The sequence below is a fragment of the Anser cygnoides genome, chromosome 32 (genome assembly GCF_040182565.1).
Source record: "Anser cygnoides isolate HZ-2024a breed goose chromosome 32, Taihu_goose_T2T_genome, whole genome shotgun sequence".
Lineage (NCBI taxonomy): Eukaryota > Metazoa > Chordata > Aves > Anseriformes > Anatidae > Anser > Anser cygnoides.
In genome coordinates, this window is record NC_089904.1 from 633,625 (window position 1) to 646,932 (window position 13,308).

The 13,308-nt window shown below is 73.4% G+C and overlaps 3 protein-coding genes across 3 annotated transcripts; 2 read left to right on the plus strand and 1 right to left on the minus strand.

The window, feature by feature from the left end:
* Positions 1-1,245: 1,245 nt before the first annotated feature.
* CDK4 (cyclin dependent kinase 4) lies at positions 1,246-4,914 on the plus strand. Its single transcript, XM_066985686.1, is given in 10 exon segments — positions 1,246-1,323; positions 2,059-2,291; positions 2,711-2,846; positions 2,943-2,966; positions 2,968-3,111; positions 3,858-3,967; positions 4,255-4,305; positions 4,563-4,626; positions 4,628-4,699; positions 4,785-4,914. Coding segments are annotated over 9 exon segments (900 nt in total). The 5' UTR covers positions 1,246-1,323; positions 2,059-2,073; the 3' UTR covers positions 4,866-4,914.
* A 718-nt stretch (positions 4,915-5,632) lies between these two features.
* TSPAN31 (tetraspanin 31) lies at positions 5,633-8,216 on the minus strand. Its single transcript, XM_066985687.1, has 6 exons — positions 8,054-8,216; positions 6,984-7,151; positions 6,669-6,749; positions 6,270-6,419; positions 6,051-6,179; positions 5,633-5,943 (listed from the first exon to the last, which is right to left on the minus strand). Exons 1-6 carry the CDS (start codon positions 8,114-8,116, stop codon positions 5,869-5,871), a joined length of 666 nt encoding a protein of 221 aa, XP_066841788.1. The 5' UTR covers positions 8,117-8,216; the 3' UTR covers positions 5,633-5,868.
* Positions 8,217-9,124: 908 nt separating this feature from the next.
* LOC125181718 (uridylate-specific endoribonuclease C-like) lies at positions 9,125-12,748 on the plus strand. The gene is made up of 6 exons (XM_066985609.1): positions 9,125-9,811; positions 10,749-10,951; positions 11,042-11,158; positions 11,616-11,722; positions 12,035-12,177; positions 12,607-12,748. Exons 1-6 carry the CDS (start codon positions 9,462-9,464, stop codon positions 12,719-12,721), a joined length of 1,035 nt encoding a protein of 344 aa, XP_066841710.1. The 5' UTR covers positions 9,125-9,461; the 3' UTR covers positions 12,722-12,748.
* Positions 12,749-13,308: the final 560 nt, after the last annotated feature.

Here is a 13,308-nt window from a genome sequence, read left to right on the forward strand (position 1 = left end):
CCCCCCACGTCCCTCGTGTCCCCCCCACGTCCCTCGTGTCCCCCACCCTGCCCCGTCCCTCCCACCCAGTGTCACCCTGCCTGCTGTGGGTGGCAGCAGGGGGGGGGCGGACGGGGCTGTCCCCTGCCCCACGCTGGCTGCCGTCATCACAGCACCGTGGGCCCTTGTCCCCCCCCCCCGTGTCCTCCCCCCCCCCGTGGGGTTAATGTGCCACCCAGGCCGGGGGGGGGCGCGGGGCTGATGTCAGCGCGGGGGACTCTGGACCCCCCTGACGCCAAACGCGGCCAAGCGTGGTGACACGGGCACGGGGGGGGGGGACACGGCGGTGACATGGCCACGGGGGGGTGGACACCGTGGTGACACGGGCACGGGGGGGGGGACACCGCGCTGCCCCCACGTGGGAGTGGTCCCACGGGACCCCCCCACCCTGTGAGCTGGGGGGGGCGGGGACAGGGGACAGCGCGGGCACAGCACGGGACGCAGGGACCCGTGGGGATGCGCGAGGCTGGGGGGGGGGGATTTCCACGCGCGTGTGCCCGCGGGAGGGCAGCTGAGACACGCGTGGGGGGGGCACACGAAAATGAGGGCCCCCCCCCGTGTCCCCGTCTCCCCCCGTGAGCCCTGTCGCCCCCTGGGGGCCACGCCCCCCCCCGGGGCCGGGCCTGGGCCCTGTTCCAGGCCCCCCCCCCAGAACACGATCGCGCGTGGGTCCCGCGGAGGCGGCGCGGAGCCGCTTCAGCACCACGGACAGGGGCGGGGGCGGGGCCAGGGATGGGGGCGGGGCCGCGAGGGGTCCCGGCGGGGTTCACACGGGGGGAGGGGGGAGGGGGCGCCCCCCCAGCCCCTTCCCCACGGCCACGCGTGTCCGCGGGGTCCGCGCGTGTCCCCCGGATCCTCCTGTCCCCGCGCGGGGGCTGCGCTCCCGGGTCCCCCCCCGGGTCCTCCCGTGTCCCCCCGGTGTCCGTGACCCCCGGCGTCCGGGACCCCTCCCGGTCCCCCCGTGTCCGTGACCCCCGGCGCCCCCCCCGTGTCCCCCCGTGTCCCCTCCCCTCCCCCTGCCCCGTGTCCCCGCGTGTCCCGTGCCCCCCCCCTCGTGTCCCCGCTCCCCGCTTCCACCCGGGGCCGCGGGTTCGAGCCCAGCCGGGGCCACCTCCAACCCCGCCCCCTCCCCAAACCCTCCCTGCGCCCCCCCGCCCCCATCTCCCAGCCGGGCCCCCCCCCCCGGCGGCCGCCCCCCCCCCGGCCCTTCCGGCCGGCCGTCTCGGTGGTTCCGGTCCTCCAGCCCCGCCCCCGGCCCGGCCCGCCAGCCGCGCGCTGCCCCCGGTGAGTGCCGGGCCCGGCACGTGGCCGCCCCCCCCCCGGGACCCCCCCCGCGACCCCCGCCCGGCCCCGGGGCACTGCGCGGGGGGGGGGGGTCCTGGGGGGGGCGGGGGCCGGTTTGGGGGTCCTGGGGGCAGGCGGGGGCTGGGGGGGGCTGGGGGTCCCGGGGAAGTCCCGGGGGGGTCCCGTGAGCTGGGGGGTGGGGGGGGCTGGGGGGATCCCGGGGGGGGTCCTAGGGGTTATGGGGTGCTGGGGGGGCTGCTTTGGGGGGGTGGGGCTGGGGAGTCCTGGGGGGGTTCCGGGGGGGTCCCGTGGGCTGCGGGGTGCCGGGGGCCTGGGGGGTTCCGGGGGGGGTCCCATGAACTGGGGGGGTGCTGGGGGCTGGGGGGTCCCGGACGGGTCCTAGGGGTTATGGGGTGCTGGGGGGGCTGCTTTGGGGGGGCTGCGTTGGGGGGTCCTGTGGGTTACGGGGTATCGGGGGCTGGTTTAGAGCTGGGGGGTCCCGGGGAGGGGGGGGTCGTAGGGATAGGGGGTGCTGGGGGGGGGGGGGCGGGTGGAGGGTGCTGAGGGTTGGGGGGGGGGCGGTCGGGGTGTCCAAGGGTGCTGGGTGCCGGCTGGGGGGCACCGGCCGTTACGGGGCGGTGGGGCTTTGAGGGGGGGGCTGGGGCGTATCGGGGGGGGGGGGTGGTCCCGGTGTGGGGGGGGCGCCGGGTGTCACCAAGGGGGGGGGGTGCGCAGGGCTGCGGCGCCAGCATGGCGAAGGAGGTGCGGGCGCAGTACGAGCCGGTGGCCGAGATCGGCGTGGGCGCCTACGGCACCGTGTACAAGGCGCGGGACCTGCAGAGCGGCCGCTTCGTGGCCCTCAAGAACGTGCGGGTGCAGGCCACCGAGAACGGGCTCCCGCTCAGCACCGTGCGCGAGGTCGCCCTGCTCAAGCGCCTCGAGCACTTCGACCACCCCAACATCGTGCGGTGAGACCCCCCCCTCCTCCCCGTGCCCCCCCCCCAACCCCCGCAGGTCACGGTTATGGGGTCTGCTCCGTCCCCACGTCCCGTGGCTGCGGGGCCGGTGGCGGCTTACGGGGCTCGGGGTCACCCCGGGGGTCCTGCCGTGCCACCGTGGGGACGAGGGACGGGTGCTGTCCCCTGGCCGTGGGGGGGTTGTGGGGTTTGCACCGCCCTGGGGGGGGGGACGGGACGGGGGGACAGGGGACGGCCACCGCCGTGCCCCTCGGTTCCCCCGAGGTCCTGCCCTGCAGCTGTGGGGCTGGGGCCACCTCCCGCCCCGTGGCCGGGCCACCCCGTCCCACCTTGCCCCTCCTGGACACGGGGACCACCCGGGGGGGGGGGGGGGTTCCGGTGTCACCGACCCCGCGTCGCCCCCCCGGCAGGCTGATGGACGTCTGTGCCACGGCGCGGACGGAGCGCGAGACCAAGGTGACGCTGGTCTTCGAGCACGTGGACCAGGACCTGAAGACCTACCTGGACAAGGCGCCCGCGCCCGGGCTGCCGCTCGACACCATCAAGGTGGCCCCGGGGGTGGCCACGGCGCGGCTGGGGGGCCACGGCGGGGTGGGGGGGTGCCGATGGTGATGTTTTGTGCCCCCCCTCCCTCCCCCCCAGGACCTGATGCGGCAGTTCCTGCGCGGGCCTCGACTTCCTGCACTCGAACTGCATCGTGCACCGCGACCTCAAGCCCGAGAACATCCTGGTGACCAGCAGCGGGCAGGTCAAGCTGGCCGACTTCGGGCTGGCTCGCATCTACAGCTGCCAGATGGCCCTCACCCCCGTGGTGCGTGCCTGGGGGGGGGGTCCAGGACCCCCCGGGGGAGGCTGCGGGTCCCACGGCCTGGTGGCCACGATGCTCTGGGGCTGAGTCCCAGGTGGCCGCGGGGTGGGTTGGGGTGGCCACGAAGCCGAGGAGCCATGGGTGGGGGTGGCCGTGGCTCTGCTGGCTGTGGGTTGCGTCGGCTGTGAGTCCCTGGGGCTCTGGGTGGCCCAGGACCACGTTGGGTGGCCACAGGGCTGGGTGGCCACGGGGCTGGCCAGGATGCCAAGGAGCAGGGAGGGCCCCGAGCAGCCGTGGCCGCGGGTTGGGTTGGGCTGGCCACGAGGCCGAGGGACTCTGGGTCCCAGCAGCCACAGCTCTTGGTGGCCGTGGCTCCCAGGTGGCCACGGGCTGGGTTAGCTCTGGGTCCTGGGTGGCCACGAGCCCGAGGAACCGTGGGTCCCAGGTGGCCACGGGTCAGGCTGGGGGGCGAGTCCTCGGAGCTCCAGGTGACCCCGGGCCCAGGTGGCCACCAAATTGGGTGCCCATGGGGCTGGGTGGCCACCAAGCTGGGTGGCCACAAAGCCAAAAGGAGCTGCGAGGCGGGGGTCCCAGGTGGCCACAGCTGCTGGCAACCAGGGGCTGCGGTGGCCGTGAAGCTGCGGGTCCCGGGTGGCCGTGGGGGGGTCCCACGGCCATGTGTGTGTGGGGGGGGGGGGCATGGTGGCCACGGTGGCCACCGGTGGCCGTGGCTGAGCCGTGCGGTGCAGGTGGTGACGCTGTGGTACCGGGCGCCCGAGGTGCTGCTGCAGTCGACGTACGCGACGCCCGTGGACATGTGGAGCGTGGGCTGCATCTTCGCCGAGATGTTCCGGAGGAAGTGAGCGGGGACGGGGGGGGGCACGGGGGGGGGGGGGGGGGCACGGGGGGGGGTCCGGTCCCCATGGCCCCACCTGGGGGGGGGGGGAGCCGCTGGTGCCCACGGTCCCACCCTGGTGGGCTCCCCCCCTCCCCCCCAGGGTGGTGCTGGGTGGGGGTTGATGTCCCTCAGAGCCCCTCAATTGGGGGGGGGGGGCAGCAGCCACTGTGGGGGGGTCCCTGTGCACCCCCCCCCCACCTCAGTGACATCCCTTACGTTGTGTCCCCCCCCCCCCCCCCCCCCCCCAGGCCACTTTTCTGCGGCAATTCAGAGGCCGACCAGCTGGGCAAGATCTTTGAGTGAGTTGGGGGGGGGGCATGGGGGGGGGGCCTTTGGGGGCTGGTGGTGGGGGTCTGCGGATGGGGGGGGCTCTTGGGGGGGGTGGGGGGGGCACTGGGGATGGGGGGGGCTGAAATATGGGGCTGGGGGGGGTCCTGAGCTCTGGGCGAGGGAGTGCTGAGGGGTCCTGGGGGGTCTGGGAGGGACTGGGGGGGGGCCGGGACCGAGGGGGGGGCACCCAGCCCTTACGCTGCCCCCCCCCCCGTCCCCCCCCCAGCCTGATCGGGCTCCCCGTGGAGGACGAGTGGCCGCTGGACGTGGCCCTGCCCCGCTGCGCCTTCACCGCCCGCCCCCCCCCAGCCCGTGGAGGGCTTCGTGCCCGAGATGGAGCCCCTGGGGACGCAGCTGCTGCTGGTGAGCCGGGGGGGGGCACCGAGCCGGGGGGGGGGCACACACAGCGGGACGCCCCCGTGACCGTGTCCCCGTGTCCCCCCCCCAGGAGATGCTGACCTTCAACCCCTACAAGCGGATCTCGGCCTACGACGCGCTGCGGCACCGCTACCTGCAGGGCGAGGGGTAGCGCCCGGGGGGGGGGGCGCAGGACTGGACTCTGGGGGGGGGGGGGCACACTGCTGGGGGCCCCCCCCACCTCCCCAACCCCCCCCCAGTGCTGACGGACATACGGCGGGGGGGGGGGGCACAAGGGGGCCGTGGCTCCCTTGCACGAGGAGGGGCTGGGCGCAGCACCGTGTGCTGGTGTCGTCCCCCCCCCCCCCCCCCCCCCAAAATCCTTGTGCAAAAGGATGTGCCCACCCCCCGTGCAAAAGGAGCCCCCACCCCCCCCAAATCCTCGTGCGAGCTGCGTGCAGGGGAACCCGACCTTTGCACTGGTGCTCTGCTCGCACGGGGGGGGGCCCCTCGTGCAAGGGGCCTCATGCACGGCCGTGGGGGGGCCCTGATGAGGATTTGGGCGCCCCCCCCCCTCCAATAAAGGGGCGGGGGGGGCTCAGCCCCCACCTCCTTGTCCCGTGGCCCAGCCGCTGTCGTGCGCCGCAGGGATGGGGGGGGGAACGGGGGGGGGAGCCCCCAGGGAGAGCCAGAGGCGCGGTGGCTGGGGGGGGCATTTATTTATTTGACCCTGGGGGGGGGGGGGGCACCACACTGCCACCCCCTGGGGATGCGTGGTGACCCCCCCACGGCCGCCCAGTGGGGCGGGGGGGGGGGCGTCCCCGTCCCCGCGTATAAATAACCAGCATGCACCAGTCCGGGGGGGGGGGTGACTGGACTGGGAGGTGGGGGGGGGGGGGGGGGGGAGGAGCCCTGCACGGGGCGGGGGGGCCCCTCGGTGGGGGATGGGGGGGGGGGGGGGGGCCACGAGCCCAGCTCCAGCCGAGGCGTGGCCCCGTCCCGTGTCCGTCTGTCCTGCGTCCGTCCGGGGGCTGCCACGTGCCCGAGGCTTCATGCGGCCGCCGAGCGCCCGGTCAGCGGCTCGGGGACGTGGGGGGGGGACAAGGGGCTAGGGGGGGACGCACAGGGCTGGGGGGGGGGACACGAGGCTTTGTGGGGGGGGGGGGCCACAGCCCCTACAAGAAGGCGCTGGGGTTGGCTCTGGGGTCCTTCTGGTTGCGGTAGCGCATGGCCAGCCACACTCCCAGGATCTGCGGGGGGGGGGGAACACGGCCCCGAGGGGTGGTGAGGGGGGGGGCACTGTGACCCCCCCCCCCCGGGACACCCCCCCCCAGGACCCCCCCACCCCCCCCGTTACCTCCGTGAAGCTGAAGAAGAGCCCGACCCCCCCCAGGATCTTCAGGGCCTCGTCCGAGTGCCGCAGCATCTTCTCGCCGCACGTCAGGCACTTGGCGCGGGGGTCCCGGCCCAGCAGTGCCTTGCACTTCTGCGGGGGGGGGACAGGAGGTGAGGGGGACATTTTGGGGGGTGGGGGGGGGACAGACAAGGCTCCCGGCCCCCCCCTCTCCCCGCTCACCGCCGGGCAGGCGCTGAACTCGGCCTGGAAGGTGCGGAAGGCGCCGGGGTCGGCCGTGCTGTTGAGCAGCCCGCAGCAGTCCAGGCTCTCCTCCAGCTCCGTCTTGGTCTTGTTGCTCAGCAGCGGCCACGCCGAGCTGAAGAGCCCCTCCTGGGGGGGGGGGGGGACACAAAACGGGCAGCCCCCCCCTCCCCAAAAAAAGCCCTCCCCGAGCCCCCCCAGGGACAGCGTGGAGGGGCAGGGCCAGCGCCTGCTGGTGCCCCCCCCCCCCTCACCAAGGTGTCCCCGGGGCCGTGCCACGTGCGGTGGCAGGGGGCTGGTGGCCTCCCCCATGTTGTGTGTCCCCCCCCCCATGTTGTGTGCCCCCCCCCACCCCCCCCAAATTGTCCCCCCCCTCACCTGCCGGCTCCTGTTGATGGCCAGGCAGGAGCAGGAGACCCCGAACTGGAAGACGAAGACGAGGCCCAGGATGATCATGTACTGGGGGGGGGCAGTCAAGGGAGGGGGGGGACACACGGATGTGCTTGTCCCATGGGGGGGGCACCCCCTGCCAGCCCCCACCCCCCCCCCCCCCGTGCCTCCCCCCACCCAAAGCTGAAGCCACCCTTGGGTGCCACCAGCCCCTCCCACGTCCCTGGGGACACCCGGGGGGGGTGTTTGGGGGTGCCGGGGGGGGGGCACACGCCGCGGGGGGGGGCACACACGGAAGGATACGAAGAAGAGCAGGACCTGGTGGTGGTGCACGGCCCCCACCAGCCCCACGACGGCGATGAGCAGCAGGAAGACGCCCACGGCGATGACGCCGCCGATGATGTGGATGCTGGAGACCAGCCCGAAGCCCTTGCCCCAGGCGGCCACGGCCACCAGCAGCAGCCCCACCAGCTGCGGGGGGGGGACGGGACACAGCGTCAGGCCCCCCCCCTGCTGGAAAACAGCCCCCCCATCCCCAGGGGTCACAACCCCCCCCCCCCCCCCCCCCCCCAGGGGACATGTCACCACCCCCAGCGGACACCCCACGGCCACCAGCAGCAGCCCCCCAGCTGGGGGGGAGGGGGGGGGTGCAATTCCAGGCTCGGTGACCCCCCCCCCCCCAAGGGACACCCCCAGGGGATGGTGCTGAGGGTCTCAGGACCGATGTGCCCTGAGGGGGGGGGCTTTGGGGGGGGTGGAGGACAGCGGGGGGGGGGGGGGGGGCTGGGGAGGGTCAGCTTGGGGGGGAGGGGCGCAGTTTGGGGACAGGCCCCTGGGGACCTTGGCTTGGGGGGGGGGCACAGCGTGTCCCTGTCCTTGGGGTCATGGGTTTGGGGGGGGGGGGGGGGCACAGAGCCTGGGGGGGGGCTCTGGGGGCATTGGGTTGGGGGAGGGGGGGCACAGCTGGGGGGGGTCTTTTGGGCCATCACCTTGAGGGGGGGCGGTTTGGGGAGGGGCCCCTGGGGACATCGCCTGGGGGGGGGGCACTTGGGGAGGGGTTCCCGGGGCCATCACCTTTTTTTTGGAGGGGGAGTACCCGGGGACCGGGCCCCTTTTGGGGAGGGGGGCAAGCCCCTCCCCCACCCCCCAACCCCCACCGCACCCCCCCAAGGGCCAGGAGGGGCTGGGGGGGGGGGGGGGGGGGGGGGGGCACCGGGGGACCGGCCCCGAGGCCTGGGGGGGGCAAGGACCGGGACGAGCCCCCACCCCCGTGCCGGTGCCCCTCCCCCTCCCGGTGCCCCTCCCCCTCCCGGTGCCCCTCCCCTCCCCCTCCCGGTGGGCCCCTCCCCCACGCCCGGTGCCCCCCCGCTCACCACGTAGACCACGTTGAGCGCGCACAGCGCGTTCCGCGAGCACGCGAAGCCGCCGCACACCATCGTGGGGCCGCCCCCGCCTCTGCCGCCGCCGCCGCCGCGGGGCCGCTCCCGCCCGCCCGCTGCGGCCCCTTTAAATCCCGGCCCCGCGCCCCGCGCCGCGCCCGCCGCACTGAGCCTGCGCCGCGCCCGGCCACGCCCCCTCCCCTCCCGCACCGCGCCTGCGCGCCGCGCAAGGCCGGGCGGAAGAACCCCCCATTCCCAGCCGGGAGGGCGGGCGCATGCGCGCTGCCGAGCCGTGACGCCGCCGCCGCCGCTGACGGGGAGGGTGCCCGGATGTGGGAGGGGCTGAGCGGGAAGGGGGCGGGGCGTCGGGAACCCTCCCCGGCCCCATGGCCCCGCCCAGGCCCTCCCGGCCCCACGTGACCCGCGGGGGCCCCGCCCCCTATAGCGACCCCCGGCTCCCTATAACGCCCCCAGCGCCCCTATAACGCCCCCCAGGCCCTTTGTAACCCCCCAGGCCCCCTATAATTCCCCCCAGGCCCTCTGTAACCCCCCCGCAGGCCCCTTATAACCCCCCCCGGCTCCTATAACCCCCCTCAAGCCCCCTATAGCCCCCCCTAGGCCCCTTATACCCCCCCCCAGGCCTTATAACCCCCCCAGGCCCCCTGCCCCTTCTACAGCCCCCCTATACGCCCCCCCAGGCTCCCCATAGGCACCCTGCAGCCCCCCTGTCCCCCCCCCATGGCCCCTCCAGGCTGTCCCACGCCCCCCTCCCACCCCCAGCGGCCCCTTCCCAGACCCCCCAGGTGCCTCTGCCCCCCCCGAGCTCTGCCATGGCCCCCCCATACCCACCCCCCTCCCCGCTACCCTATTACCCCCCCACACACATATCCCCAGGGCTCCCCCCTGCCCCATGTCCCCCAAGGCACCGCCGTGCCCCCCCCTTCCTGCCCCCCCCGACCCTCCTCACTATTTATCCCCCATGCCCCCCCCCAGGCCTCCAGGCACCCCCTGGTTCCCCCCAGCCCCCCCATGGCCCCCCCAAAACCCCCAATGCCCCCCCGGGTGCCCCCATCACCCCCAGCCCCTTTCTGTCTCCTCCTCCTGAGCCCCCCCAACCCCCCATAGCCCCTGTAAAGGGGGGGTGTGAGGATGGGGGCTGCCCCCCCCAGCCCTGGGAAGGCCTTGGAGGGGCAGCATGTGGTCCCTTACACATTAAACCGCCCGGGCGATAAGGGCTGCTCCTGGGGAGGGGTGGGCAGCGGTTTGGGGGGGGGTCACCCCCTCCCCAATATCCCCATGGGGGGGGGAACGGGGTCCCCCACCCCACCCTGCCTACCTGTGGGACCATGGCATCACGGCCGCGTGTCCCCAAACTGCCCCAAATTGCCCCAAATCCCTGGGCATGGTGTCCCCACGCCATGTCATCCCCCCCTGCCGTGTCCCCTGTGGCCCCCGTGGCCCCGTCCCTGGCCTTGGGGCCGTGATAGGGCCTGGGGGGTGGGATAAAAGCGGGGGCGACAACGGGTCCGGGGGGGGCCCAGCCATGGCGGCGGTGCTGCGGGTGCTGCTCTGCCTCCTGCCCGCGCTGGCGGCCGGCGGCTTCTCCGTGTCCGACCAGGAGCTGAGCGCCCTCGCCGAGCGGCTCTACGCCGCCGACCGCAACCGCGCGGCGCCCGGGGACATCATCCTCGCCCTGCAGCACCGCGTCTCCAACAGCGAGGCCGGCGCCGGCCACGACTACGCCCCACAGAGGTGAGGGCGGTGGGAGAAGGGGTCCTGCCCCCCGCGCTGCCCCGGGGTCTGTCGGTCTGGCTGGCTGCCCGTCCTGCCTGCCCTGCGTGCGCCTGCCCGCCATGAGCCTGCCTTCCTTCCTCCCTTCCCTCCATGACCCATCCTTCCTTCCATCATCCTTCCTCCCTTCCCTTCTGTTTCCATCCCGTTCCCAATGCCCCATTTCCACCCCTTTTCCATCCCGCTTCCATCCCATTCCCAATACATTTCCATCCTGTTTCCATCCTGTTCCCAATGCCCAATTTCCATCCCGTTTCCATCCCATTCCCAATACGTTTCCATCCCGTTCCCAATGCCCCATTTCCACCCCTTTTCCATCCTGCTTCCATCCCATTCCCAATACATTTCCATCCCATTTCCATCCTGTTCCCAATGCCCAATTTCCACCCCATTTCCATCCCACTCCCAATACGTTTCTGTCCCGTTCCCAATGCCCCATTTCCATCCCATTTCTGTCCCGTTCCCAATGCCCCATTTCCACCCCTTTTCCACCCCGTTTCCATCCCATTCCCAATGCCACGTTTCCACCCCGTGTCTCCTCACCCGTCTCCCTGCCACCTCTCTCCATCTCGTGTCTCCGTCCCATCTCCTTACCCCACATCTCTCCGTCTCCCTTCTTTCCATCCCACACCCACCCTGTACGGACGTCCCCGTGTCCCACATCCCCATCCTGTCCCCATATCCCATGTCCCGTCCCCGTGTCCCATCCCCATGTCCTCTGTCCTGTGTCCTGGCCCCGTGTCCCATTCCCGTGTCCCACGTCCCGTCCCACGTCCTGTCCCCCTGTCCCATGTCCTGTCCCCATCCCCGTGTTCCATCCCGTGTCCCCATCCCCCCCATGTCCTGTCCCCATCCCCGTGTCCCACCCCGTGTCCCCATCCCCGTCCCCGTCCCCCAGGCTCTTCTCCCGCGTGGCGGAGGATGCGCTGTTCTCCCGGCCCACCTTCTCGCGGCTGCTGGCCCTGCTGGACAACTTCGTGGCGCCCACGGGCAGCGCCGAGGTCGTGACGGCCGCGGAGCAGCGCGAGGTGGCCGCCTTCCTGGACGCCGTGCTGCAGACGCCCGTCATGGCCGCGCTCACGAGCTTCTTCCTCAACAAGGGTAAGGGGGAAGGGGCCGGGGGCTCGGGGGAAGGGGCCGGGGGTGGCCGTGTCCCCCCCCCCCCGCCCCCGGCAGCGCTGTGACCCCCAGGGCTGTACGGCTCGGAGGCTGCTTTTCGGGACGATCTGGAGGAGATGTGGTTCGGGCTCTACTCGCGCTCCGGCGGCAGCGCCCTCGACTCGTCCGGCTTCGAGCACGTCTTCCACGGTACCGCGGGGACGGGGACACGGGGGGGGGGACACGGGGGGGGCTGGGGGACACGGGGAGGAGGAGGAGGGAGGTGAGGGTGTGGGAAGGCGGGGCTGGGGGGACACGGGGGGGACATGGAGAGGGTGGAGGTGGTGGGATGGGGGGGACGGGGGGACAGGAGGGATGGGGCTGGGGGGACGGGGATGGGGAGGATGGGGATGGGGGGACAGGGGGACAGGGAGGAGGGGACAGGGGGACATGGGGACATGGGAAAAATGGGGCTGGGAGACGGGGGGGATTGGGAGGATGGGTCTGGGGGGACAGGGGGAGGATGGGGCTGCGGGGACGGCTCCGTGGAACTGGAGGGCAGGGGGAGCGGGGGCAGCCCGTGGGGACGGGGACGTGTGGGGACAGGGACGTGTGGGGATGGGGACGGGGATGGGGACGTGCTGCCCTCCCCCTGCCCTGCACCCAGGGGAGATCAAGAACGGGAAGGTGTCGGGCGGCCACAGCTGGGTGCAGCTCTACCGGCTGGAGAAGCTGGGGCAGCTCAACTACCTGAGCTACAGCTACGACGGGCCCGTGAGTGCGGCCCCCCTGTCCCCCCCCCTCAGCCTGTCCCCAGGGTCCCCAACCCAGCCACCAGCATCCCCGGGCCCCCTCCCAGTGTCCCCAGCGTCCCCGTTCCTCTGCACCCACCCCCGAGCACCCCATCCCTGGTCACTGTCCCCAGAGACCCCACGACCATCCCTGGGCTGTCCCCAACCCGTGCGTGGCCCCCGTGGCCCCCTCCCCTGCCCCGTGTCCCCGTGCCCGTCCCTGCACCCCGGGGCCGTGCCCGTGGTCCCATTGTGTCCCCGTGCCCGTGGTCCCACCGTGTCCCCGTGCCCGCAGTGGGACACCTTCCCCGACGTCCTGGCCCTGCAGTACCGCTGGGACGGCCACCTCAAGAGCATCGGCTCCACCTTCATGGGCTCCAGCCCCGAGTTCGACCTGGCCCTCTACACCCTCTGCTACAAAGCCCGGCCTGACCGCGAGTGAGCTGGGGACAGGGGACAGGGGAGGGGACGCGCTGGGGACAGGCGGAGGTGGTGGCACTGGAGCCAGGGACGTGCCCATGGGGGGGAGCCGCACGGGGACACGGGTGGTGGGGGGACGTGGTGGGGGGACACAGCCGGGGGGGGTCCCACGTTGGGGACACGCAGCTGGGGGGGGGGGTCCCATGTTGGGGACCCACAGATAGGGGGGGACTTGGGCTGGGGACACGTGGACAGGGTGGGGGCTGCGCTGGGGACCCACGGCTGGGGGGGGACCCTCAGTGGGGACCCACGGACGGGGGGCACCCACGCTGGGGACCTGCTGATGGCTGGGGGGGGGGGGGGCGGTGGCAGCATGGGACCAGCCCTGCCGTGCTGGGGGGGGGGTCCCACGTGGCCACGGTGTCACCGTCTGTCCCCCCCCCGCAGGTGCCATGTGACGCTGGGGGGCAAAGCGGCCACCATCCAGACCTACTCGTGGACCAACTCCTACTACGGGGACAGGCAGCGCTTCGTGGCCTCCTCCTACCCCCTCAGCCCCTGACCCCCCCCGCAATAAACACGCGCTCGCCCCCACCTCCGCCTCAGGGTCCCCGTCCCCCCCCCCCCGGGGCTGTCCCATGGGTGCCACGTGGCGGTGGCAGGAAGCCACGGGGCCAGGGGGGGCAGTTTCCTCCCCCCCCCCCCCCGCTCCCCCCCGGGGCTGCACGGCCCTGATGTGGGGCTGGCGGGGATGGGGACGTCCCTGTCCCCCCCCCAAGTGGCACAGGGGCTGTGTGTGTCCCCAGCGTGTCACCACACACGTGTCCCTAATGTGTGCCTGTCACTGCACGTGTGTTCTTGCCATGTGTCACCACACGCGTGTCCCAAGCATGTCCCTGTCACTGCACACGTGTGCCAGTAGCGTGCCCGTGTGGTTCCACGCGTGTCCCTCGCGTGTCCACGTGGCCCAACGCACATCCCCCGTGGCCGTGTGTGTCCACACGCGTGTCACTAGTACAACTGCCCTTAGTGTGTGTGTGCGTGTCTGCATGCATGTGCCTAGCGTGTCTGTGTGGCTGCACACACGTCCTGAGCGTGCCTGTGGCCGAACGCGTGTTGCTGGCGTGCTCGTTTGTCTGCACGTGTCCC

Excerpts from the sequence above, each read along its gene's own strand:
- TSPAN31 (XM_066985687.1), bottom strand. The coding sequence starts at position 8,116 with ATGGTGTGCGGCGGCTTCGCGTGCTCGCGGAACGCGCTGTGCGCGCTC. Across the intron at positions 7,152-8,053 it reads CGCTCAACGTGGTCTACGTG|CTGGTGGGGCTGCTGCTGGT; the intron begins GTGAGCGGGGGG and ends CCCCCCCCGCAG. Across the intron at positions 6,750-6,983 it reads ACCAGGTCCTGCTCTTCTTC|TACATGATCATCCTGGGCCT; the intron begins GTATCCTTCCGT and ends GCCCCCCCCCAG.
- LOC125181718 (XM_066985609.1), top strand. The coding sequence starts at position 9,462 with ATGGTGTCCCCACGCCATGTCATCCCCCCCTGCCGTGTCCCCTGTGGC. Across the intron at positions 10,952-11,041 it reads GAGCTTCTTCCTCAACAAGG|GGCTGTACGGCTCGGAGGCT; the intron begins GTAAGGGGGAAG and ends TGTGACCCCCAG. Across the intron at positions 11,159-11,615 it reads CTTCGAGCACGTCTTCCACG|GGGAGATCAAGAACGGGAAG; the intron begins GTACCGCGGGGA and ends CCCTGCACCCAG.